Source organism: Mobula hypostoma, chromosome 7 (genome assembly GCF_963921235.1).
Source record: "Mobula hypostoma chromosome 7, sMobHyp1.1, whole genome shotgun sequence".
NCBI classification, from domain to species: Eukaryota; Metazoa; Chordata; class Chondrichthyes; order Myliobatiformes; family Myliobatidae; genus Mobula; species Mobula hypostoma.
Window position 1 is genome coordinate 187,976,248 of NC_086103.1, and position 27,520 is coordinate 188,003,767.

Below are 27,520 nucleotides of genomic sequence, written 5' to 3' on the forward strand. Positions count from 1 at the left end.
CAGCCCTTTACATTTTCCACCTATCACCTCGCTATCCCACCCAAATGACGTAATCTATCACCTTCCAGCTTGCCCTCCTTCTCCTCCCCTCACCACCTTATTCTGGTGGCTTCCTCCTTCCTTTCCAGTCCTGATGAAGGGTTTCAGCCAAAACATTTCACTCCTGTTCACTCCTGTTCTGTAGATGCTGCCTGACCTGCTGAGTTCCCCCAGCATTTTGTGTGTGTCGCTTTGGCTTTTGAATCTTATTTTGATATACGTTGTTCAGATCTGGAAAGGCAGAATCTACACTTGAGCAGTTTTTACAGTAAGGGCACTTACCTAACCATACATCAAGTTTTAATGAAATCCGTATGCTTGTCACAAGTGCTGCTTCAGTGAGGATGTGGTTACTAATGGAAATGAGCAATGGATCTTGAGGTTGAGGGAGGGTTTGGTCAAGATGTAGGTGAAAAGATTTAGTTTGAGGCATCAATGGGTGTACAGTCAGGGAAATAAAGTTGCACAAGAGAAAGTTTTTTCCTGTGTTTTATAGAGTCGTAGAGCAGTACAGCACAGAAACAGGCCCTTTGGCCCATCTAGTCCCATTGATTTCCTCCTGGATCATAGTCCTTCATAATATTCCCATCCACATACCTATCCAAGTTACTCTTCAATGTTGCAATTGAACCCATATCTACCACATCTGCTGGCAGCTCATTCCACACTCTCACCATCCTCTGAGTGAAGAAGCTCCCCCGATGTTCCCCTTAAACATTTCATCTTTTACCCTTAACCTATGACCTTTACTCCTAGTCTCATCCAACCTCAAAGGAAAAAAGCCCACTTGCATCTACCGTACAGTTTCTATACCCCTCATAATTTTGCATGCGTAATTTTGTTTCTAAGTGATCAAGTCATCTCAAATTCTTGACAGAACATAATGTTGAGCGGTAGGTTCCTCTAGCTAGGGTGTGTTGTACTGGGGATTCTTTATTTTACTGTTAAATATTTTAAGTTATCTGCTCTTTTTGGCTTTTAGTGATATGACAAGAGGCTGAGTTTAGGTAATGGTAAACACGATGTTCTGTGGATGCTGGAAATCCAGAGCAAGACACAGAAAATACTGGAGGAACTCAGTAGGTTAGGCAGCATCTATGGAGAGGAAGGGCCAAGATCTTTCATCAGGTCTGGGAAGGAAGGGGAAGGATGCCCAAATGTGAGGGAGGGGGGCAGGAGTACAAGCTGGCAGATGACAACTGAAACCAGGTGAGGGGGAAGCTGGTCAGTGGGTGAGGGGAGGGATGAAATAAGAGGCTGGGAGGTGACAGGTGGAAGAGGTAAAGGGCTGAAGAAGAATGATTCTGATAGGAGAGGACGGTGGACAATGTGGAAAAGGGAAGGAGGAGGAGGGTATCTAGGGGGAGGTGATGGGCAGGTGAAGAGAAGGGGTGAAGAGGTGCCAGAATGGGAAATGGAAAGATTATTGATACCATGGCTTTATAGTCAGTGAACTGTGATCTGGAAGTTGTAGAGAATTGTCCTAGTTTGTGCCATTCTTCCTGGTCCTATGTGGGGTGAATCTCAGCATTCCTGTGCTACGAGAGGAAAATCTCCACATTTCTGCACCAGTTGTCGAAATACTGGTGAAGTGGGATGCGCAGGATGGACGTTGTTCTGGTCCATCACTCATGCATTACAAGGGCAAGACAAAGTTGAAAGTAAATTTATTATCAAAGTACGTTTATGTCACCATATACAACCCTGAGATTCAATTTATTTTGGGCATACTCAATAAGTCTTTAATAACCATATCAGGATCAATGAAGGATTGCCCAACTAGGGCGTTCAGCCAGGGTACAGAAGGCCATAAACTGTGCAAATAGAAAAAGAAATAAAGAAATAGTTCAGTAGTTCCATTTAATATCAGAGAATGTTTATAATATACAACCTGAAAATCTTACTCCCCATTAACATTCTCGAAACAGAAGAAAATAAAAACCCAAAGAATGAATGACAGAAAAATGCAAGAACGCCAAAGCCCTTTGCCCCCCCCATGCACAAGCAGCATCAACCCTCCCCTTCACTTATTCTAGCAGAAAGCATCAGCATTCCCACCACCCACCGTACCAGTGACAGCAAAGCCCCCAAAGAGAGACTATGGTCTATAGTACATCAAAAACTAACTGTCCACTCCAACGTTTTTGACATCCCACACCCTCTCTCTCTCTCTCACTAACAAGGGAGAGACAGATACCGCTCCTTCCACAGTGATGGGAGACAACAGTAGCTATTTCGATGTTACAGTCAGTCTGAAGTGTTGCTTTTTATTTCGAGTTCTCCAAATGGAGAATCAGCAAATCGATAACAGAGTGCAGAGCCTTCTGATTGCCACTCTTGCTGTCTTTGATGTTCCGGTTCCTGTTACGCTTCAGTAGGTGACACCGCCGAGAATTTGTGTCCACGGGGCTGTGCAGGCTCCAGAGTTGCCCGACTTCAGGCTGAACCTGGACATACCGAAATGCAGCCGATCAGCAACCAAAAACGGGAACATGCCATTGTGCAGAACCGCAGTTTTTGAGTGTTGCTTAGATCAAAGTTCCTGACAGGACCCCAACCACTCTGAAAAGGAAAATAGAGATTAGAATAGGAAGAATTTAACCGTTTCACTAATGAGCTGGGAGAAGTCATCTTTAGCTTCGCCAATAGGCAATAGATATCGAGGACATTTATTACCATAGGTGGGCGTGGAGGCCATATCATTGGGTGTATTTAAGGCAGAGCTTGATAGGTTCTTGATTGGACAGGGCTCAAAGGTCACTGGGAGAAGGCCGGGGAGTGGGGCTGAGGAGGGAAAAAAAGGATTAGCCGTGATTGAATGGCGGAGTAGACTTGATGGCCCACTAGTACTACGTCGACTCAGGCCTAGGGGGCTGGCGTCGGGCACGATGATGGACTCTTCACTACTCCCTCTCCCTCATCAGTGTGTTCAGTTCATCTACATTAGCTGCGCCGCTGTCTTCTAGGAGCGTGCTGACCATAGTCTTGGGAGGGCGCCCAGGGTTCATCCCTATGATGGCTAGGCTGCCAAGTAGCTCGGGGTGGTGAAGACAGTGCCCCACTAGTTGCAGTCTTCTTGCCTCAATTTTAGTGGTGAGCATCGATAGGTCGTCATATGGCCCTAATTCTGCTCCTATGTCTTATGGTCTTATGGATGCGAGATGAAGAGTCCTTGAATGTGAGTCCATAGGTATGGGAACAATTCGATGATGAGACAAGTGAAGTTGAGTGAAGTTATCCTTACTGGTTCATGAGCCTGATAGTTGGTGGGTACTAACAGTTCCTGAACCTGGTGATGTGAGTCCTGAGATTCCTGTACCAGTTTTCTGATGTCAGCAATGAGAAGAGAGCATTAAATCTACAAAAAGATCGAAACTGAACAAGCTAAATTCAAGTTTTGAGGAACACCATTTTGCTTGGCTTCCATGGATGTTCATGAATGGTTGAATGATAATTGAACTTGAAGTTGATATGTTAGAATTCTTCGAGGAACTAACAAGCAGGGTGGACAAAGGAGAGGCTATGGATGTCATTTACTTAGATTTTCAGAAGGCATTTGATAAGGTGCCTCACATGAGGCTGTTCAGCAAAATAAAATCCTAAGTTGTTACAGGAAAGATACTGGCATGGATAGAAGAATGGCTGACAGGCAGGGGGTATTGAGTAGGAATAAAAGGGGCCTTTTCTGGTTGGCTGACAGTGACTAGTGGTGTTCCTCAGGAATCAGTATTCTGACCGCTACCTTTCACATTGTTTGTCAGTGATTTAGATAATGGAGTTGATGGCTTTGTGGCAAAGTTTGCAGATGATACAAAGATAGGTGGAGGGGTAGGTAGTGCTGAGGAAGCAATGTGATTGCAGCAGGACTTTGAGAAATTGGAAGAATGGGCAAAAAAAGTGGCAGATGGAATATAGTGTTGGGAAATGTATGATAATGCATTTTAGTAAAAGAAACAATAGTGCAGCCTATTACCTAAATGGGGAGAAAATACAAACATCAGACATACAAAGGGACTTGGGAGTCTGTGGTAAAGAAGGCAAATGGAATGTTGGCATTTAATTCAAGGGAAATAGAATACAAAAACAAAAAGATAATGCTGAAGCTTTATAAAGACACTAGTCAGGCCACACTTGGAGTATTGTTAACAGTTTTGGGCCCCGTATCTCAGAAAGGATATGTCATCAAAGAGAGTCCAGAGGAGGTTTATGAGGACAACTCCGGAATGAAGAGGTTAACATATGAGGAATGTTTGACAGCTTTGGGTCTGTCCTCACTGGAATTTAGAAGAATGCGTGGGGGGTTTTCATTGAAACCTACCGAATGTTGGAAGGCCTAGTGGTGGATGTGGAGAGGATGTTTCCTCTAGTGGGGGTATCCAGGACTGGTGGGCACAGCCTTAAAATTGAGGGGCAACCTTTTAGAACGGAAGTAAGGAGGATTTTTTTTAGTCAAAGAGTATTGAATCTGTGGAATGCTCTGCCAGTGACTGCAGTGCTCTGCCAAGTCCATGGGTATATTCAAAGTGGAAGTTGATAGTTTCCTGATTGGTTAGGGCACCAAGGGATAGTGTGAGAGGATGGGTGTATGGGGTTGAATGGAATCCTGGATCGGCCAGGATGAAATGGTGGAGTGGATTCGATGGGCTGAATGGCTTATTTTTGCTCCTGTGTCTTATGGTCTTATATAAACCACTTTTCTCAGTTAGACTCCCATGTAAAAGGCATGCTGCTCCTGGGCCCTTTATATTCCCACAATGTGTTTACACTTACTGTCTGAGTCACCAATGATATAACCTCTTCATGAAACACAGCTTAGGAGTAGGTTCCTTGACCCACCGTGACTGTACTGAATATTACCCAATTTAAACTGCATGTCTTCCTGAATATAGTTTTTCCCTTCAATTTTTTCTTTGTTTGTGTGTCTATCTAACAGCCTCTGAAACATTGCTAATACACCTCTTCCACCATTTCCCCTGTGGCAGTTCGTTCCAGAGACCCAGCACAGCTGTGTTGTATAAAAAAAACATCTTGCCATATATGTCTTCTTGAAACTTCTCCCTCTCACCTTAAAACTGTACCTTCTAGTATTTGACATTTCCACTGTGGGGACAAAGACCTTAACTATCTACCTTGAACTCATAATTTTATGAACTTCTGTCAGGTTGCTCCTGAGCTTCCGCTACAGAGAGATCTGTCCGGGAGAGTCCAATGTGTCCTTGTAGTTAATGCTGTCTAATCCAGGCCATATCCTGATAATCCTCGCACCCTCTCCAAATCATAGAACACAGAACTGTAGAGCACAGGAAGAGGCCCTTGAGCACCTAAATAAATAAATACATACACTACTCTATATAATGTATATTAAATGGTTAATTTAAAAATAGTACAAAAACAGAAATAATTTTAAAAAGTGAGGTAGTGTTCATGGGTTCAATATCCATTTGGTAATCAGATAGCAGAGGGGAAGAAACTGTTCCTGAATCGCTGAGTGTGTGTCTTCAGGCTTCTGTATCTCTTTCCTCATGGTAACAATGAGAAGAAGACATGTCCTGGATGATGGGGGTCCTTAATAATGGATGCTTCCTTTCTGGGGCACCACTCCTTGAAAATGTCTTGTGGACTCTACAGAGGCTAGTAACCAAGATGGTGTTGATTAATTTTACAACTTTCTGCAGTAGCCCCTTTACACGATCCGTATTGCTCTATCCTCTGCATATCAATGTGCCTACCTAACAGCAGTTGAAACACCACTATGTAAATTGCTTCTGACACTCCTCCCAGCAGCCTTTTCAGTCTCCTGCCACCCTTTTTTAAAAAAAAAACCTGCCCCATATCTCTTTTAAACATATCCCTCACACCTGAAATGCATGACCTGTAGTATTTGACATTTCTAACCTGGACTAAAGATGGTGACATTGTACCCTTTTGATGCCTTGCAATCTTCTAAACTTCTATCAGATTGTCCCTTAGTCTGTGACGTTTCAGAGAAAGCAACTTGAGTTTGTACATCCTCTCCTCTAATCCAGCTGGTATCCCAGTGAACCTCTTCTGCATAGTTTCTGTCCGACCTGTAATCTGGCCTACCCAATTATTTATATTGCCTCAATGTGACTTTTCTCATTTGTACTCATCACTCGACCAGTGAGGGGAAGCATGCTGTTCACTGCCTTCACCACCCTATCTGTCTAAGAAGGGGACTGGATTAGTTTTTACACAATTTCCCATTGAATGTTTTCGGGAAGGTTAGCATATGCTCATCATGTATCAAATTAAGTGATGTTAGTAGCTCTGATACTGATTCCAGCTTTTATGTGGGTGATAGGATGTGGAAGAAGTAACTGTTCAGCTCTCATCTGCTGTCTTTTTTTTCTCTAAAATTTAATGAATTGTTGTGTGTGAGCTGCATATTAATTACCATCTGCTGCCTTTCTGATCCAACTTGGAGCAGTGTATGATACAGGCTGAAAGGTCTTATTAACCAGGACAAAATTTCAAATTTTTGCATAAATATGCATTGATAATTTTGCAACAGTTTTTTTTCTTATTTGAGTTCCAAATCTCTCTTTCATCTTGATGAGTTTATTTGCCGTTGCCCCTGAATTGAAACAGTCATGTATGGGGTTTCTGCAAAGTTAAAACTCAATTCTACTTGAGTCAGCAAGAAAAGTAACCCTATCTTTTGGATCTGTACTTCATGATTCATTGGTGGGACCCGTGGGGAAAGCCCTGCTCACCCATTATGAAGCAAGCGTAACAAGCAGTTGTCTGTATTCACTGCAGTGGTCAACTCACTGAACCCATGAGGGCCTGACCAGTGCCTTTTCCTGTGCTGTTAGCTTCTGTGTTTTATGCCTTGGACAGGGTGCAGGAGGATTACCAGAATGTGGCTTAGATTAGATAGTGACCATGTCACTGTTTATATAAAGCAGTGCCACACAGGAACTAGCCCTCCGCCCAGCGGTCTATGCTAACCATGATATCAAGTTAAATTAAACCTGCACATGATCTGTACCCCTGCATGTCCATGTGCTTGTCTAAATATCTTTTAAATATCACTATCATGTCTGTTTACAACCCTTCCCCGGCAGCGTTCCACACACAGTGTGTGTATAAAAAATAATTCTGTGGCACACCTATTTTATGCTCCCCCTATTCCATCTCAGCATGTCTTGTAGTATTTGCCAAAGAGTCGCAACTCAAAACCTCAACTGTTTAAGAGAAGTTTGGATATGGATGGTAGGGTAATGGAGAACTTTAGTCTGGTTGCAGGTCGATGGGACTGTTGTTGTTGTTGTTCGTCCATCGTACGTCGATAAGGACCTCGACACCATTATTGATGTTGTCGAGACTAGCGCGTGACTTGGAATTAAGTGAGGGAGAGTTGCGCAGCGTCAGCCTCACTCTCTCTTCCCAATTCCCATCTGGATCCAGTGGCAAGACAGAGTCGAGATGGCTGGAGATGGGACTAGGCGCAGTGGATGACCAGGACGTCTTCTGTGTCTTGTCCTGCTCTACATGTTCCACGATGCTTGCAGAGACCGCCTTCTTGACCGTTGGACCTTCCATTGGTCTCATCCGCTCAATCCTCCGGAGTCTGTCTTCACATGCTGGGATAGACAACTCCCTATCTCACCGAGGGTTTGAGACCTGTCAGCTACCCTCACCTGGTTTAGCCGGCTTGTCGAAGCCGTTGCCCGGGGTGTGGCCGCTGTCACATGCCAACAGCTATGGGGAGCCACAGGTGAGAGCTGAGTGCCAGGTGGGGACCAAAGGTGGACTAATCACCTTGAAAAGGACGCGACATGTTACCCCACCAGAGGTGCTACCCCTCCCTGACACCCCATACACCCCGGTCGATGGGACTAGGTACAATAATACTTCAGTGCAATCTAGATGGGCTGAAGGGCCCGTTTCTATGCTATAGTGTTCTGTGACTCTTCTTTATTCCCATCCAAACATGCTGCCTGACCTGCTGTGTTCCTCCGGCATTTTGTGTGATTTCCTCCAGCATTTTGTGAGTGTTTCTTTTGATTTTCAGTATCTGCAGAATCTTTTGTCTTCTAGTATTTGACATTTCTACTTGGTGGTGGGGTCGGGGGAGAGATTCAGAAGAATAGGGGGGAGCGGAGGAAATTGTTGACCATCTACCCTATCTATGCCTCTCACTTTATAAACTTCCATCAGATTTTCCCTCAGCTTATGATGCTCTAGAAAAAACAATCAAACTTTATCCAGCCTATAATAGGAAGTCTTAAGACCAGAGGGCTCAGCCTTAGAAAGGAACATCGCAGAGCAGAGATGAGGAATTTCTTTGGCTAGTGGGTGGTGAATCTGTGGAATTCACGCAATTGTGGAGGTCAAGTCATTGGATATATTTAAAGCAGAGGTTGATAGGTTCTTGAATAGTCAGGGTATCAGAAAAACAGGATTAAGAGGGATAATAATCAGTCATGATGGAATGGCTGAGCAGATTTGTTGGGCCAAATGACCTAATTCTGCTCCAGGATCTTGTGGTGTCTCCATATAGCCTATACTCTTGCTTCCAGTCAGTACTCTGATGAACCTCTTCCGCACTGTCGAGAGTTTCCACATTCTTCCTGTAATGCGGCGATTGATGAAGGCCAGCATGCCATATGCCACCTTGACCACCTTGTTTGTGTTGCCACGTTCAGAGACCCATGGACTTTGACACCAAGACCTCTGTTATCTGTACTCCAGGAATCCTGATATTTACTATATATTTTACCTTTGTATTTAACCTCTAGAGTGGAACATTTTAAAATTGATCAGGTTGATCTCAATCTGCTATTTCTCTGCCCATATCTGCAATTGATCCATATCTTGATGAATCCTTTGACAACCTTCTTCATTGTTCAGGCCACAATGGTTCACCTCATGCCCAAAGTACAGAAACAGCTAGCTACCACCAAGATAGTGAAGTTTTGGTCTCCAAATTTGAGTGAGGACATTCTAGCTATTGAGGGAGTGCAGCGTAGGTTCACGAGGTTAATTCCCGGGATGGCGGGACTGTCATATGTTGAAAGATTGGAGCGACTGGGCTTGTATACACTGGGATTTAGAAGGATGGGAGGGGATCTGATTGAAACACATAAGATTATTAAGGGATTGGACACGCTAGAGGCAGGAAACATGTTCCTGATGTTGGGGGAGCCCAGAACCAGTGGCCACAGTTTAAGAATAAGGGGTAGACCATTTAGAACGGAGTTGAAGAAAAACTTTTTCACACAGAGGGTTGTGGTCCTGTGGAATGCTCTGCCTCAGAAGGCAGTGGAGGTCAATTCTCTGGATTCTTTCAAGAAAGAGTTAGATAGGGCTCTTAAAAATAGCGGAGTCAAGGGATTTGGGGAGAAGGCAGGAGAAGGGTACTGATTGTGGATGATCAGCCATGATCACAGTGAATGGCGGTGCTGGCTCGAAGGGCTGAATGGCCTACTCCTGCACCTATTGTTTATTGAAACAGTCTGCAGAGGCCATTGGGCCCTTGAAGGGTTGCTTTGAGGTTACTGACTGGAAGGTGCTTTGAGAACCATATGGGGAGGACATTAATGAACTTACTGATTGCATCACTGGCTACATCAACTTCTGTGTGGACTCTGTAATACCATCAAGAACTGTTTGCTGCTTCCCTAACAATAAACCATGGGACACCAGTGATCTAAAAGCTCTTCTCAACCACAAAAAGAAACCCTTTAGACCAGGAGATGGAGGAATTGAAATATGTGCAGAGGGAGCTAAAGGTGGCTAAAGAGGAATACAGGAGCGAGCTGGAGAACAAACTTGGGCAGAATAACACATGAAGAACATCACTGGCTTCAATCAGCAAGCTGTGGAATGCAGCCTGGAAAAGGTCCCGACTATGTAGAAAACATCATGTGTGGTCCTAGTACCCAAGAACCCCAACAAAAAGTCTTGAATGACTACCGTCCTGTGGCCCTAACCTCACACATCATAAAGACCCTGGAGAGGCTGATCTTGACTCACCTTTGACCCCTGGTCAGATCAGCCCTCAATCTCCTGCATTTTGCTTACCAGAGCACGTTGGAGTTGATGATGCTGTCATCTACCTGCTGAACAGAGCCTACTCCCATTTGGATAAGCAAGACAGCTCTGTGAGGATCATGTTTTTTGATTTCTCAAGTGCCTTCAAAACCATACAGCCCTCATTGCTGGTGGAAAAGCTCCATTCAGTATAGTTTGTTACTTCCACTGTATCCTGGATAATGGACTACCTAACTGGTAAACGGTTTGTGCGGCTTCAGAGCTGTGTGTCAGACATGGCTATAAGCAGCACCATGGCCCCACAGGGGTCTGTATTGGCTCCCTTCCTGTTTACCCCGTATACCTTGGACTTTAGATACAACACTGAGTCATGTCATCTACAGAAATTCTCTGATGACACAGCAATGGCTGAGTGTATAAAGGGAGGACAGGAGGATGAATACAGGGCCCTGGTGGAGGACTTTGTCAAATGGTTCAAACTGAATCATCTGCAGCTCAACATCAGTAAGACAAAGGAGATGGTGATGGACTTTAGGATGACTAAGCCTGCAATGCTCCCTGTTACTATTGATGGTGAGAACGTGGGTGTGGTGAGGACCTACAAGTACCTGGTGGTGCACCTGGATGACAGACTCGAGTGGAATACCAATGCAGAAGGGCCAGAGTCAGTCACTTCTACTTCCTGAGGAGACTGAGGTCCTCTGGAGTATGCAGGCCTCTCCTTCACATGTTGTTGCCAGTACAGTTTTCTATGCAGTGGTGTGCTGGGCAATGGCATCAACACAGGTGATACCAACAGGCTCAATAAACTGATTAGAAAGGCTGTCTCTGTTATAGGAATCAAATTGGACGCAGTGGAGGCTGTGGTAGAACAAATGAGATTACGGAAAATCTTTGCAATTCTAGACAATGTTTCTCACCCTCTGCATGCCACCTTGGCTGAATAGAGGAGCACTTTTAGTAATAGACTAAGACAATAGCGCTACTCCAAAGAGCGCTATATGCGGTCATTCTCACCTTCGGCCATTAGGCTCTATGATGGATCAACCTATAGCTGGGGAATTGATGACCCCCTCCTGGTAGACTGTTTGAGGTAACTTTTTAAAAACTCTTTCCTACTTCTCTTTCAATATTTGTATATCTGTGCATTTGTTATGGTACTGTGACACTGTAACTTCCTTTGTGATCAATAAGGGAAATTTCCATCTATCAATTTGAGTCGCCTGCAGACAATTGGCACACCTACACTTTCATCAAAATCATTGATGTAAACAGCAAAGGTCCCAGCATTGGTTCCTGTCAAACACCACTGGCCACATTCAGTATAGCCCCAACCCTACCAGCACACCTTGCTGTGGGCAAGAGCATAAGAAGCAGAATTAGGCCATTTGGTCCATCAAGACTGTGCAGCCATTCCTTCATGGCTGGTTTATTATCCCTCTCAACCCCGTTCTCAGCTTCTGATCTGTCAGCTTCTGATCAGTACTAATCTGTCGATGATGTCCCAATATTGCTCACCAGACCTGGAATACCTCGCAATTAAGTGCCAGCTATTTTACCTACTGCGAGAGATTTCAGCAATTATTTTGGGAGCAGTGTATATTCCACCTCGGGCCAAATATCATCAGATGTGAAACAGTACATCTTGATGCCTTTCTTGTACATTCCCAAACCAAAAGCTGTGGATGAATCAAGAGGTTTGTGGTCTGCTGAGGGCTAGATCTGTGGCATTTAAGTCTGGTGATCTAGGTCTGTATAAGAAAACCTGTTTTGACTTGTGAAGGGCTATTTTGAAGAACCAAGAAACAATTCCAAGCGAGGTTGGAGGCAACATCAGATGCACATCAACTCTGGCAAGGTTTGCAGGCCATTACTTCCTACAAAGCTAAACACAACATCAGGAATGGCAGTGATGCTTCACTACTGGATGAGCTCAACGCCTTTTATGCTTGCTTTGAAAGAGAGAATAAAATCACAGTTATGAGGACCCCAGCAGCATATAGTAACTCTGTGATCTTTGTCTTGGAGGTAGACGTCAGGTTGTCTTTCAAGAGGGTGAACTCTTGCAAGGCAGCAGGACCCGAAGGGGTACCTGGTAATGCTCTGAAAACCTGTGAAAACCAACTGGTGGGGGTATCTTCAATCTCTCATTGCTACAGTCGGAAGTTCCCATCCATTTCAAACGAGCAACAATTATACCAGTTCCCAAGAAAAGCACCATGAGCTGCCTCAACGACTGTCATCCAGTAGCACTCATATCTACAGTAATGAAATGCTTTGAGAGGTTGGTCTTGGCTAGAATCAACACCTATCTTAGGAAGGACCTGGACCCACTGCAATTTGCCTATCACTACAATAACTCTACAGCAGACATGATCTCAATGGCTCTCCACTTGGCCTTAGATCACCTGGATACTACAAATACCTAAATCAGGATGTTGTTTATTGACTATAGCTCAGCATTTAACATCCATCAGTCCTACATTCCTGACCAGAACACTACAGAACCTATATCTCTGTACCTCCATCTGCAACTCTATCCTCAACTTCTTAACCGGAAGACCACAATCTGTGCGGATTGCTGACATTCGGCAGTGGTGCACCATGGGGGTGCATGCTTAGCCCATTGCTCTACTCTCTCTACACCCATGACTATGCAGCTAGGCAGAGCTCAAATGCTAACTACAAGTTTGCTGATGATACAACCATTGTTGGCAGAATTTCAGATGGTGATGAAAAGGCGTACAGGAGCAAGACATACCAGTGAGTTAAATAGTGTCTCAGGAATAATCTTGCTCTCAGTGTCAGTAAGACCATAGAGCTGATTGTGGACTTCGGAAAAGGTAAGACGAGGGAACAGAAACCATCTCATAGAGGGATCAGAAATGGAGAAAGTGAGCAATTTCAATTTCCTGGGTGTCAATATCTCTGAGGACCTAACCGAGACACAACATAGTGGTGCAGCTATGAAAAAGGGCAAGGCAGCGGCTACATTTAATTCAGAGTTTGAGGAGATTTGATTTGTCAATTAAACTACTCGAAAACTTCTACAAATAAGACTGTAAGACCATAAGACATAGGAGCAGAATTAGGCCATTTGGCCCATCGAGTCTGCTCTGCCATTTAATCATGGCTGATCCTTCTTTCTCCTCCACAACCCCATTTCCCAGCTTCTCCCCGTAACCTTTGATGCCATGTCCAATCAAGAATCTATCAATCTCTGCCTTAAATACACCCAATGACCTAGCCTCCACAGCTGCACGTGGCAACAAATCCACAATTTCACCACCCTCGGGCTAAAGAAATTTCTCCACATCTCTGTTTTGAATGAATGCCCCTCTATCCTGAGGCTGTGCCCTCTTGTCCTAGACTCCCACCATGGGAAACATCCTTGTCTAGTCCTTTCAACATTCGAAAGGTTTCAATGAGGTTTCCCCTCATTCTTCTAAATTCCAGTGAGTACAGACCCAGAGCCATCAAATGTTCCTGGTATGATAACCCTTTCATTCCTGGAATCATTCTTGCGAACCTCCTCTGGACCCTCTCCAATGCCAGCACATTTCTTCTAAGATGAAGAACCCAAAACTGTTCACAATACTCAAGGTGAGTCCTCACCAGTGCCTTATAAAGCCTTAGCATCACATCCCTGCCCTTGTATTCTAGACCTCTTGAAATAAATGCTAACATGACATTTGCCTCCCTCACCACCGACTCAACCTACAGGTTAACCTTTAGGGTGTTCTACACAAGGACTCCCAAGTCCCCCTGCGTCTCAAACTTTTAAATTTTCTCCTGTTTAGAAAATAGTCCGCACATTTATTTCTACTACCAAAGGGCGTGACCGTGCATTTTCCAACATAGTATTTCATTTGCCATTCCCTTGCCCATTCTCCTAGTCTAAGTCCTTCTGCATCCTACCTGTTTCTCCAACACTACCTGCCCCTCCACCAATCTTTGTATCATCTGTAAACTTGGCAACAAGGCCACCTATTTCATCATCTAAATCATTTATATACTGCATAAAAAGAAGCGGTCCCAATACCAACCCCTGCGGAACACCACTAGTCACTGGTAGCCAACCAGACAAAGATCCTTTTATTCCCACTCACTGCTTTCTTCCAATCAGACAATCCTCTAACCATGTTAGTAACTTGCCTGTAAATATTACAGGCTCTTAACTTGGTAAGCAGCCTCATGTGTGGCACCTTGTCAAAACCCTTCTGGAAGTCCAAATATACAACATCCACTCCATCCCCTTTATTTATCCTATTTTTAATCTCCTCAAAGAATTCCAACAGATTTGTCAAGCAGGATTTTCCCTGAAGGAAAACATGCTGGCTTTGTACAATCTTGTCATGCGTCACCAAGTACTCCATCACCTCATCCTTAACAATTGACTCTAACAACTTTCCAACTCCTGAGGTCAGGCTAACTGGTCTATAATTTCCTTTCTGCTGCCTTCCTCCTTTCTTAAAGAGCGAAGTGACATTTACAATTTTCCAGTCCTCTGACACCATGCCAGAGTCCAATGATTTCTGAAAGATCATTACTAATGCTGCCACACTCTCTAACACTACCTCTTTCAGAGCCCTAGGATGCAGTTCATCTGGTCTATGTGACTTATGTACTCCTAGGTATTTCAGCTTTTTGAGCACCTTCTCCCTTATAATAGTAACTGCACCCACTTCTCTTCCTTCACACACTACAACATCTGGCACACTGCTAGTATCTGCCACAGTGAGGTCTGATGCAAAATACTCATTTAGTTCATTAGCTATCTCCTTGTCCCCCATTATTATTTCTCCTGCCTCATTTTCTAGCAATCCTATATCCTCTCTTATCTTGTTTGCATACTTGAAAAAGCTTTGACTATCCACTTTGATATTATTTGTTAGCTTGCTTTCATATTTCATCTTTTCCCTTCTAATGATTTTTTTAGTTGCTATCTGTAGGTTTTTAAAAAGTTCCCGATCCTGTATCCTCCCACTAATTTTTGCTTTGTTCAATGCCTCTCTTTTGTTTTTACATTAGCTTTGACTTTCCTTGTACTGTTGTGCCATTTTTGTACCATACCGGTGGTTCTATTTTACCATTTGAGTATTCCTTCACTTTTCGAATGTACAGCGGCATGCAAAAGTTTGGGCACCCCGGTCAAAATTTCTGTTACTGTGAATAGCTAAGCCGGTAAAGGATGACCTGATTTCCAAAAGGCATAAAGTTAAAGATGACACATTTCTTTAATATTTTAAGCAAGATTGCTTTTTCATTTCCATCTTCTAAAGTTTCAAAATAACAAAAAAAAAGGGCCTGAAACAAAGATTTGGGCACCCTGCATGGTCAGTACTTAGTAACACCCCCTTTGGCAAGTATCACAGCTTGTAAACGCTTTTTTTAGCCAGCTAAGAGTCTTTCAATTCTTGTTTGGGGGATTTTCGCCCATTCTTCCTTGCAAAAGGCTTCTAGTTCTGTGAGATTTTTGGGCCATCTTGCATGCACTGCTCTTTTGAGTTCTATCCACAGATTTTCGATGATATTTAGGTCGGGGGACTGTGAGGGCCATGGCAAAACCTTCAGCTTGCGTCTCTTGAGGTAGTCCATTGTGGATTTTGAGCTGTGTTTAGGATCATTATCCTGTTGTAGAAACTATCCGTTTTTCATCTTCATCTTTTTCACAGGCGGTGTGATGTTTGCTTCCAGAATTTGCTGGTATTTAATTGAATTCATTCTTCCCTCTACCAGTGAAATGTTCCCTGTGTCACTGGCTGCAACACAAGTCCAAAGCATGATCGATCCACCCCCGTGCTTAACAGTTGGAGAGGTGTTCTTTTCATGAAATTCCGCACCCTTTTTTCTCCTGTTACGTACCCCGTAACTGGGTTGCCAAACCAGCAGAAATGGATCACTCAGTTGGAGTCTGGATTACTAGAACTAAGAAAGTTTTATTAAAGAAACAAGCAACACAGTAATCGAAAGGATAATAAATGCAACAGTTCAGCAATGATAAACACACATGTGCACAGAATTAAGATAACAGCATCAATCAAGCTCTATCGTTGTCTAGGGGTAAATGATCAAATTTCAAAGTGACACAAAAGTTCAGTCCAATTTAGTTCAGTTCGCAATAATCGTTGCCATGGCGATGGACAACGTGGGGGGGGAGAGAGAGAGAGAACGGGAACGACTGATCATTCAGACACGGCTTCCACTCAGACCGGCGATAATTGCTCACAAGCAGCTTTTGGGCAGGTCCTTGGTGATGTCACCTGAGGTCACTGACTGTGACCCCTCCTCCAGGTGCGGTCGATCCTCCGCAGTGAACCCGGCACCCAAGCAAGGGCGGACACACACCGGGTTCCCGCTGATCGTACCTTTCCACCCTGTGCGTTGTCCGGTACTTCCCACCGACTCGTGAGAGGTGCACCGCTTCCAGGGTCTCGTTACCCCGGGTGTCGTGTGTGTCCTGCCTTAGCGAACCTGTCCCTTTTTATCCCCCTGCTGGGGTATCGCCTGTCCATCACTTCAAACAGTTCAGGGTTCAAAGGGGGAGCCGCTCCAGACAGCTCTCTCTCTCCCGTCCCTTCATTACACATCTCCAGATGCTGTTTCATTGTGTTCCTTATCTCTCTCTTGAAGACAGGTGGCAGACCAACTGCTGATCACACAGGACGGCTAACATCTTATCTATGTGTATTCTCGTCACACTCCAAACATACCTTTGTTCATTGCGGCCAAAAAGTTCTATTTTAACTTCATCAGTCCACAGGACTTGTTTCCAAAATGCATCAGGCTTGTTTAGATGTTCCTTTGCAAACTTCTGACGCTGAATTTTGTGGTGAGGATGCAGGAAAGGTTTTCTTCTGATGACTCTTCCATGAAGGTCATATTTGTGCAGGTGTCACTGCACAGTAGAACAGTGCATCACCACTCCAGAGTCTGCTAAATCTTCCTGAAGGTCTTTTGCAGTCAAACGGGTTTTGATTTGCCGTTCCAGCAATCCTACGAGCAGTTCTCTCGGAAAGTTTCCTTGGTCTTCCAAACCTCAACTTGACCTCCATCGTTCCTGTTAACTGCCATTTCTTAATTACATTATGAACTGAGCAAACGGCTACCTGAAAACGCTTTGCTATCTTCTTATAGCCTTCTCCTGCTTTGTGGGCATCATTTATTTTAATTTTCAGAGTGCTAGGCAACTGCTGAGAGGAGCCCATGGCTGCTGATGGCTGGGACAAGGTTTGAGGAGTCAGGGTATTTATAAAGCTTTGAAATTTGCATTACCTGGCCTTTCCTAACGATGACTGTGAACAAGCCATAGCCCTAACAAGCTAATTAAGGTCTGAGACCTTGGCAAAAGTTATCTGAGAGCTCAAATCTCTTGGGGTGCCCAAACTTTTGCATGGTGTTCCTTTCATTTTTCTCACTGTAAAATTGTACCAAACAAAAATAATACGCTAATCTTGCTTAAAATATTGAAAAGAATGTTTCATCTTTAACTTAATGACTTTTGGAGATCAGTTCATCATCTACTCACTTAACTATTCACAATAACAGAAATTTTGACCAGGGGTGCCCAAACTTTTGTATGCCACTGTACATGTTCTGCACCTTCCTCATTTTTCCCAGAAACGCACACCATTGCTGCTCTGCTGGGATTCCTGCCAGCAGCTCTTCCGAATTTACTTTAGCCAACTCCTCTCTCATTCCACTGTAATTTTCCTTACTCCACTGAAACACTGCTACGTCAGACTTTACTTTCTCCCTGAGAAATTTCAAGTTGAACTCAATCATATTGTCATCACTGGTTCCTAAGGGTTCTTTTACGTTAAGCTCCCTAATTGCCTCCGGTTCATTACAAAACACCCAATCCAGTATAGCTGATCTCCTAGTAGGCTCAACGACAAACTGCTGTAAAAAGCCATCTCTTAGGCATTCAACAAACTCACTCTCTTGAGATCCCGACCTGCATGTTAAAATCTCCCATGACTGCCATAACATTGTTCTTTTGACACACCTTTTCTATTTCCTGTTGTAATTTGTGGTCCACCTCCCAGCCACAGTTGGGAGGCCTGTATATAACTACCATCAACGTCCTTTTACCCTTGCAATTTCTTAACTCAACCCACAAGGATTCAACTCCTTCCAATCCTATGTCACATCTTTGATGCCATTCTTTGCCATTAGAGCCACACCTTCTCCTCTGCCTAGCTTCCTATCCGTTGAATATAACGTGTAACCTTGGACATACAGCTCCTAAGTATAACCGTCCTTCAGCCACGATTCAGTGATGACCACAACATCATATCTGGCAATCTGTAATTGTGCAACAAGATAATCCACTTTATTTCTTATACTCCTTACATTGAGATACAACACCTTGCGTACTGTGTTTGCTACCCTTTTTGATTCTGCATCCCTAATGTACTGATACTGGCTGCGACTATGTCCCATCACCTGCCTACCCTTCCATATGGTCTGGACCGCACACTATCTTTACTATCCGTCCTATCCTGAGTCCCATCACTCCGGTTCCCACCCACCCCCAACCCCCCGCCAAATTAATTTAAACCCTCCCCAACAGCTCTAGCAAACCCGCCTGTGACAATATTGGTCCCCCTGGGATTTAGATGCCACCCGTAACTTTTGAGCAGGTCATACCTCCCCCAGAAGAGATCCCAATGATCCAAGAATCTGAAGCCCTACCCTCTGCACCAGCTTCTCAGCCACGCATTTATCTGCCAAATCATCCTGTCACTTGCTCGTGACGCAGGCAGCAGTCCGGAAATTACTACCCTGGAGGTCCTGCTTCTCAGCTTTCTACAGAGCTCTCTAAAATCTTTTTTTAGGATCTCGTTGCTTTTCCTTCCTATGTCATTGGTACCAATATGTACCAAGACATCTGGCTGCTCTCCCTCCCTGTCGAAAGTGCTGTGAATGCGATCTGAGACATCCCTGACCCTGGTAGCTGGGGGGCAACATACCATCTGGGTGTCCCATTCACGTCCACAGAATCTCCTGTTTGATCCCCTGGCTATAGAGTCCCCTATCACTACATCTCCCTTCTATTCTCTCTTTCCCTTCTGCACCACGGACCCATGCTCGGTTCCTACAACTCGGTCGCTGTGGCATTCCCCTGGGAGGTCATTCCCCACAAAAGTATCCAAGGCGGTATACTTGTTTTTGAGGGAAATGGCCACAGGTATGCTCTGCTCTAACTGCCTATTCACATTTCCATTCCTCCTGAAGGTCACCCAGCTACTGTAACTCTGATCAATTATCTCCTCACTCTCCTGTACAAGCCGAAAGTCATCCAGCTGCTGCTCCAGATCCCTAACACGGTCTTCAAGGAGCTGCAGCCGGATGTACTTCATGCAGATATAGTTACCAAGGAGACTCTGGGTCTCCCAGTTCTCCAACATCCGGCATGAAGAACACACAACTGCCATTTACTATACCAGCTACAGTAAGAGAAAAACAAAACAAAAATCTTAAAAGAAACCTACCCAGAGCCTACTCTTCTTCCAAGCTGAAGCTTCCTTTGAGCCAAAGCTTGACGCTTCTTCTCTCATCACTGGCCTACTGCCGACAATGGTCGCTCCGCTTGTCCCTCGTGTACTTTTATTTAGTTTGCAGTGCTCTGCTCCCACCACTGATAGGACATCTGCAATGGCCAAACACCTGCGAAGCTCTCTTTTTAAGTTAGCGTCACCGATGTACTATGGGGAGCATTCAGACTGGGAGAAGAGCTACTGCACAAGATCAAAATAAGTTGCAGTAACCTGTAAAATTAGTCAGCTCTATCATGGCTACTAGCAGTGCCTTGGGAAGGTGGCACCCATCATTAATGACTTCCTCTTCTCATTTTTTACCATCAGGAAGGAGGTTCAGGAGCTTGAAAGTGCACACTCAGTTATTCAGGAACAGCTTCTTCCCCTCTGCCATCCAATTTCTAAATAGACATTGAACTCATGAACACTACCTCACTACTTTTTTATTTCTGATGTTTTGTGCACTATTTAACTTGACTATTTAATAGACATATATATATCTACTGTAATTTAAGTCCTCCAGCATTTTGTGTCTGTTGCTTGGATTTCCATTATCTGCAGATTTTCTCTTGTTTGTGATTATATTTCTCTATATTTATTTATTCATTTATTTAATTGTACTCCTGCTGTAAAGTTAACAAATTTCATGCCATATGTCTGCGATATTAAACCTGATTCTGATTCTGCTGCCTTGTAAAATCTGACACTCCTTTTAGTCAAGAATCTATCAACCTCTGCCTTAAAGGTATCTAATGACTTGACCTTCACAGCCATCCAGGAATTCCACAGATTCACCACCCTCTAACTAAAGAAATTCCTCTTCAGATTTGTTCTAAATGGAAATGGAAATCCCGAAGTTCTGAGGCTGTCCACATCTACTCTATCTTGGTCTTTCAGTACTTAACCTAATCAATCAACTCACCACTGATCCCATCTTCATGTTCTGGATCAATCTACCATGAGGAACTCTGCCAAGTGCCTTACAAATTATGAATTTTGTAGATGCTGGAGATCTGAAACTAAATTGCAAAAATGCAAACTATATTCAATGGACTGGGAAGAATTTGATGGAATTGGAGTTAATGTTTCCGGTTGGTCATCTCATCAGAGTTGGGGTGTGGGGTTGAGAGAAAGCTTTAAACTGTTAAGAAAGGGTAAGAACATGAGTGATCCTCAGTGTGAGATGAAATGAAGGATAGTGTAAGGGCCAAGGAAACGAAACAAAGATATTTCTACAGGAAATATTTAGCATAGCAATGTAAATGCAGAAGGTTGTCATGTGCCTGGTCCAAAGACATGTTGTTCTCGGAGCTTACGGCAGATTAAATTGAAACCATGTAAGAGTGACAAGCAGCTGGAAACTTGAGGTTACATTTCTGGAATAGTCTTGACTAAGTTGAGATGACCAAAAGCAGTTTTGATACTAGTTAAATAAAAATGGTCTTGATCCATTTCCCTCACCATAAATGGTGACCACACAGTATTTCCTGGATTTCTTGTGATTCGTTGCACCCTTTTACCTTTTTTTCCCAATATTTTAATTAATTTATATATAAGAATACAGAGTACAGGAAAAAATATATATGTCAATACATTAAACTAAATCGCATATAAAGACTCCTTACCTTATATTCGTAAAAAATCAATTAGTTCGTAACATTGAAAAATAATAATTTTTTATATTTAAAAAAAACTAACCCACTACCAAGACTGAAGATGATTAATAAAAAAAAGAAAAAAGACTGTTAGTCATCATCTGTGCTTTAACAGCAAATCAAAGGTTTTGAAAATAATTCAGAAAGTGTCCCCACAATGTTTGAAAGTTTTGATTAGATTCAAAGATTGAACATCGAATCTTCTCTGAATTTAAACATCACATCACATCAGGTAACCATTGGGCGTGAATAAGAGGGGCCACATTTTTCCATTTAAGCAAAAGCGTCCTTCTGGCCATGAGAGACATAAAAGCCAAAATGTGCAAATCAGATGACTCCAGAATAATATCCTTTCCTCCAATACCAAATAAAGCAGTCAAAGGATTAGGCTTGAAATTTACTTTAAAAAGTATTGAAAAGGTTTGAAATACTTCTTTCCAATATTTTCCAAGACTTGGACATGTCCAAAACATATGAATGAGTGAAGCTTTTCCATTAATGCATTTATTACAATACGGAGATATATCTAAATAAAAACGAGACAACTTATCCTTAGTCATATGGGCCCTATGGCCCACTTTAAATTGAAGGAGAGAGTGAAGGGCACATAACGATGAAGTGTTGACCAATTTAAAACTTTGATTCCAAGTTTCCTCAGAAATTGAAGTCTGTAAATCTTGTTCCCAAAGATTTTTAATTTTATCTAAAGGAACTCTTCTCATTCCCAACAGCATATTATAAATATTAGATATAGATCCATTATAAAAAGGTTTCAGATTAAAGATTACATCTAGTTTATTCTTATCAGGACTTCTAGGAAATGTACTTATTTGAGACCGTAAAAAATCTCTTATTTGTAGATATTGAAAAAGATGAGTTTTGGGTAAACTATATTTAGTTGAAACGAAAAGCGACTTCTCTCCAGAAGCAAGTCCTGAAAGCATTTAATACCTAATCTATCCCATACTTTAAAAGCCACATCAATGATAGAGGGTTTAAAAAAAAATTAGAAAAAATGGGACTTGAAAGAGAAAATCTCAGTAAGCCAAAATAGTTTGGGAGTTGTATCCAAATCCTCATAGTGTGTTTAATTACCAGATTATCAGTTAATTTACCCAAAGACAAAGGAAGTGAAGATCCAAGAAGAGAAATAATAGAGAATTTATTAACAGAATTAGCTTCTAAAAAAACCCACATTGGGCAATCCTCCCGATTTATATAATATAACCAAAATGTAAGGTTTCTTATATTAACTGCCCAATAATAAAATCTAAAGTCTGGTAAGGCTAATCCTCCATTCTTTTCATCTTTCTGAAGATGAATTTTATTTGATCTATAACACTTATTCTTCCATATATAAGAAGATATTATAGAGTCAAGAGAATCAAAAAAGGGATTTAGGAACGAAAACCAGCAATGCCTGAAAAAGACATATAAATTTAGGTAATATATTCATTTTGATAGAGTTAATTCGACCAATTAATGATAATGAAAGAGGCGACCAATTTAATAGTATTCTTTTTACATGATTCAATAAAGTAAGAAAATTTTCTTTAAATAGACACTTATAATTTTTTAGTAACTGTTACACCTAAATAAGTAAATTGGTTTCTTACAATTTTGAAAGGAAGGTTAGAATTTATTGGTATCAAATTGTTCAAAGGGAAAAGTTCACTTTTATGTAAGTTTAATTTATAACCTGAAAACTGGCTAAAACAGGAGAGTAAAGAAAGCACATGGGGTAATGAAGTCTCAACATCAGAAATAAATAGCAGCAAATCATCAGCATACAACAAGACTTTATGAATAGTATCTCTCCTTAAAATACTTATTTTTTTTAAATATAGTTCCCTCTCACCGTGCATAAATACTGCCACAACGTTTGGAGATATAAGGAATGGCAATATCCCAGGTCAACATCGGCGGCGTATTACATCTGTAACACCTCCGACAGATCTTCAGGAGTGGCTTGGCATGTTCCAGGTGAGTGCTTCAGGTAGACGTTCTAAACAGTTTGGATGCTATTATGGAATTGGATGAGAGCAGCAGTGGTGATCTCCCATTGTACAAAGAATTGATTCCTCATGTACAAGCAGTTAAATGAGAAATTAATAAGGAAAACAAGGGAAGAAGCTGACATGTACTCATTGGAATTTAGAAGATTGAGGGGGGATCTGATTGAAACGTATAAGATCCTAAAGGGATTGGACAGGCTAGATGCGGGAAGATTGTTCCCGATGTTGGGGAGGTCCAGAACGAGGGGTCACAGTTTGAGGATAGAGGGGAAGCCTTTTAGGACCGAGATTAGGAAAAACTTCTTCACACAGAGAGTGGTGAATCTGTGGAATTCTCTGCCACAGCAAACTGTTGAGGCCAGTTCATTAGCTATGTTTAAAAGGAAGTTAGATATGGCCCTTGTGGCTACAGGGGTCAGGGGGTATGGAGGGAAGGCGGGGTTCTGAGTTGGATGATCAGCCATGATCATAATAAATGGCGGTGCAGGCTCGAAGGGCCGAATGGCCTACTCCTGCACCGATTTTCTATGTTTCTATAACCTTTCTCAGAGCTGGTACCTTGCCCTTCTTGGACTTCATTTGAATGCACTTGTGAATGGGAATGTATTGTGTATTGTCATGGTTATTTAGATGTATCTGAAGTGTCAGTGTCATGTGTAACCACCCCATGTCATTTCTGACCAGCTCCCCCCCACCCCGTGCCGTTTGTGACCACCACCCACAACCCCCGCCCCAGTGCCGTTTTGTAACCACCCTTGTAATGAAGGTAGGAAGATTCTCACCTGCTATTGCTGTTCACAGAAATGGAGTGGCCCTGAGAAGCTTCTGGCGCTGGATGAACTTATTGATCGCTGTGAGACTTCTCAGATCAAGTACATGATGCAGGTCATTGAACCCCAGTTCCAGCGGGACTTCATCTCCCTCCTGCCTAAGGAGGTATGTGTATGGACGTGTAGAGTGCTCATGTGCAGTCTGGTCTGGCTGTGACATTTTGATTGGTTATGCAAGTATAAAGAAAATGGGTACAGTTTAACTCAGTGGGGAATGGGGTTACTCCCTAACCAGTTCTTTCTCTGTAAAAATTGTGCCTGAAGCTCATTTCCATTACCTGCTTCACTATTTTCAAACTGATCCTGGGGTTTAGTGTTTCAAATGTCAGCTATTCCACAGCTTCTGCACTGGTGTGTACTCTCTGTACTCTCTTTTATTACTCTGTAATTGGTGACCCTAATCAAATCCGATTCATTACACAACACCCAGTCCAGGATTGCCTTTCCCGTAGTGGGCTCAACTACGAGGTGCTCTTAAATGCCATCTTGTAGGCATTCTACAAATTCCCTGTCTTGGGATCAAACACCAACTTGATTTTCCCAATCTACTGCATATTGAAATCCCCCCTCACTATCATAATATTGCCCTTAATACGTACCTTTTCTATCTTGCGTTGTAATTTGTTGAGCACATCCTGGTTACTGTTCGGAAGCCTGCATAAAACTCCCATCAGGGTCTTTTTACCCTTTCAGTTTCATAACTCTACCCACGATGATTCCACATCTTGAGGTCCTTTGTTACCGCTTGTCAAATCTAAGGATTTGATTTCATTTTCATATCAGCAGGGTTCGTAAGTTGTGAGCAGACTATGTTGGCGCTGGAAGCTGGTGACACTTAGGGGCTGCCCACAGCAGTTCTGGATTGTATTGGTTGTTCACTGTATGTTTTGATGTACACATGACAAGTGTAGCTAATTAGTAATGTTCTAGACGATATTGCCCACAGTCTGAAAGTGTCTGAATTGTCCTTGGGCATTGATACAGCCTGGATTCTGCAGTAATACTTATTCCACCTTCTGGATTTGGACTATGGGATTAATGGATTTGTGGCTGAATTTGCCGATGATACAAAGATAGGTAGAGGAGTGGGTAGTGTTAAGGAAGCAAAGAGCCTGCAGAGAGACTTAGATAGTTTAGGGGAATAGGCAAAGAAATGGCAAAAGAAATACAATGTTGGAAAATGTATGGTCATGCGCTTTGGTGGAAGAAATAAATGGGCAGACTATTATTTAGATGGGGAGAGAATTCAAAATGCAGAGATGCAAAGGGACTTGGAAGTCCTTGTGCAGGATACCCTAAAGGTTAACCTCCAGGTTGAGTCGGTGGTGAATGCAATGTTGGCATTCGTTTCTAAAGGTATAGAATATAAGAGCAGGGATGTGATGTTGAGGCTCTGTAAGGCACTTGTGAGGCCACACTTGGAGTATTGTGTGCTGTCTTCTTCTTCTTCTTCAAAAGGATATACTGACATTGGAGAGGGTTCAGAGAAGATTCCTGAGAATGATTCCAGGAATGAAAGGGTTACCGTATGAGGAACGTCTGGCAGCTCTTGGGCTGTATTCCCTGGAGTTCAGGAGAATGGGGGGGTTCTCATAGAAACATTCCATCTGAACAGATTAGATATGGCAAGGTTATTTTCCGTGGTAGGGGAGTCTAGGACAGGAGGGCATGACTTCAGGATTGAAGGACGTCTATTTAGAACTGAGATGCGGAGAAATTACTTTAGTCAGAGGGTGGTAAATCTGTGGAATTTGTTACCACGAACGGCTGTGGAGGCCAAGTCATTGGGTGCATTTAAAGCAGAGATGGATAGGTTCTTAATTAGCCAGGGCATCAAAGGGTATGGGGAGAAGGCAGGGGAGTGGGGATGACTGGAAGAATTGTATCAGCCCGTGGTTGAATGGCGGAGCAGATGCAATGGGCTGAATGGCCTACTTTTGCTTCTATACCTTATGGTCTTATTACGCAGCACCCAATCCTGAAATTCCTTCCCCCCCGGTGGGCTCAACCACCAGCTGGTCAAAAAAGCTGTTTTCTAGGCATACCACCGCTCTCTTGGGGTCCAGCAATGTACCTGTACATTGAAATCTCCCATGCCTATCACAACATTGGCTTTTTCACATGCCTTTTCTGTCTCTCATCGTAATCTGTAGCTCACATCCTGACTACTTTTTGAAGCCCTGTATATAAGTCCCTTCAGGGTATTTTTAGCCTTGCAATTTCTTAACTCTATCCACAAGGATTCTACATCTTTAATTTCTGGATTAGTTTTGTTGAAATGGTTGACCCATTCTACCTTGATTTCCCCCAGTTGGTTGTATTTCAGAGTGTCTGTATTTCTTGTTTCCAGTTAGCACTGTATGTCCTGTCATTTCTGGAGCCAAGGGACCTGCTGCGGGCAGCACAGACTTGTCGGTATTGGCGCATCCTGGCTGAGGATAATCTGCTCTGGAGAGAAAAGTGCAGAGAGGAAGGTGAGTGTGGGGGGAAAGGAGCTGGCATCCTGTTTGCTCAAAGTGTCCGTCAGAATTTGTCTGAATCTTATCACTGGAGTAACACTTGAGTGGTGTCAGTCTGTATATATCTGGTTCTGCCAGTCTATGGATTTGCTGTGCTCTGCCAAAATACAGATTGGAGGGCAGCAGATACCTGATTAGAGAATTCAGCGCTTTTCCCTTACGTTTTAGACTGACTTGCATCAAAACATATAGTGAAATGCATCATTTACATGAACAACCAACACACCCAAGGATGTGCTGTGGGCAGCCCGCAAGTGTTGGTGCACATTCTGGTGCTGTTTGCCAACCATTTTCATCAGAACAACACAAGCAGCAGCATTGACAACAGCAAAACCAGTCCCTTCCCCACCCACTTGTACACACAGGCAGACACCTCCAGTTCTCCAGTCCTTGGCCCCGGCAGACATCGGGTGTCTGATCTCCAGACCAGCCACCCCAGAGGCTTTGACTCTGAGGCACGTGGTATGGGGTTTGCTGGCTGGTGATCAGATCTGTCAAGAGCAAAGTCTCTTCTCCCCCCTGCCCCAGAAAGCAGCATTCGTTGTCAAAGACCCCCACCATCCAGGCCATGCTCACTTGTCGCTATTACCGTTAGACAGGAGATACAAAGGCTTAAGGTCCACACCAGCAGGTTCAGGAACAGTTATTACCTTACAACCATCTGGCTCCTGAATCAACATGGACTAAGCAGAATAGCAGTTTAGCATAGACTGGATGGGCCAAAGGGCCTGTTTCTGTGTTGTAGTGCTCTATGACTTAATTAGAGATGCATCATTGATAGGATTTGGTTGCTAATGATCACCGTGGTGGAAATGATATCAAGTTGCCTCTGGTGGTGAGGAGTGAAAGTAAACGTACTGTTCAGAAAAAAGTCAGTCTGGTTACATCTCCAGTGTAGAA

General features: G+C 43.1%; 1 protein-coding gene across 2 annotated transcripts in view; it reads left to right on the top strand.

Moving 5' to 3' along the window:
• The window catches only part of LOC134349853 (F-box/WD repeat-containing protein 7-like), a 239,931-nt gene that overhangs the window by 168,832 nt on the left and 43,579 nt on the right, over window positions 1-27,520 (top strand). For both annotated transcript variants that reach the window (XM_063054804.1, XM_063054805.1), the window contains 3 exons: window positions 23,104-23,239; window positions 24,073-24,207; window positions 26,452-26,575. In XM_063054804.1, coding sequence (XP_062910874.1) covers window positions 23,104-23,239; window positions 24,073-24,207; window positions 26,452-26,575 — 395 coding nt within the window. The remainder of the gene's footprint in view (window positions 1-23,103; window positions 23,240-24,072; window positions 24,208-26,451; window positions 26,576-27,520) is intronic.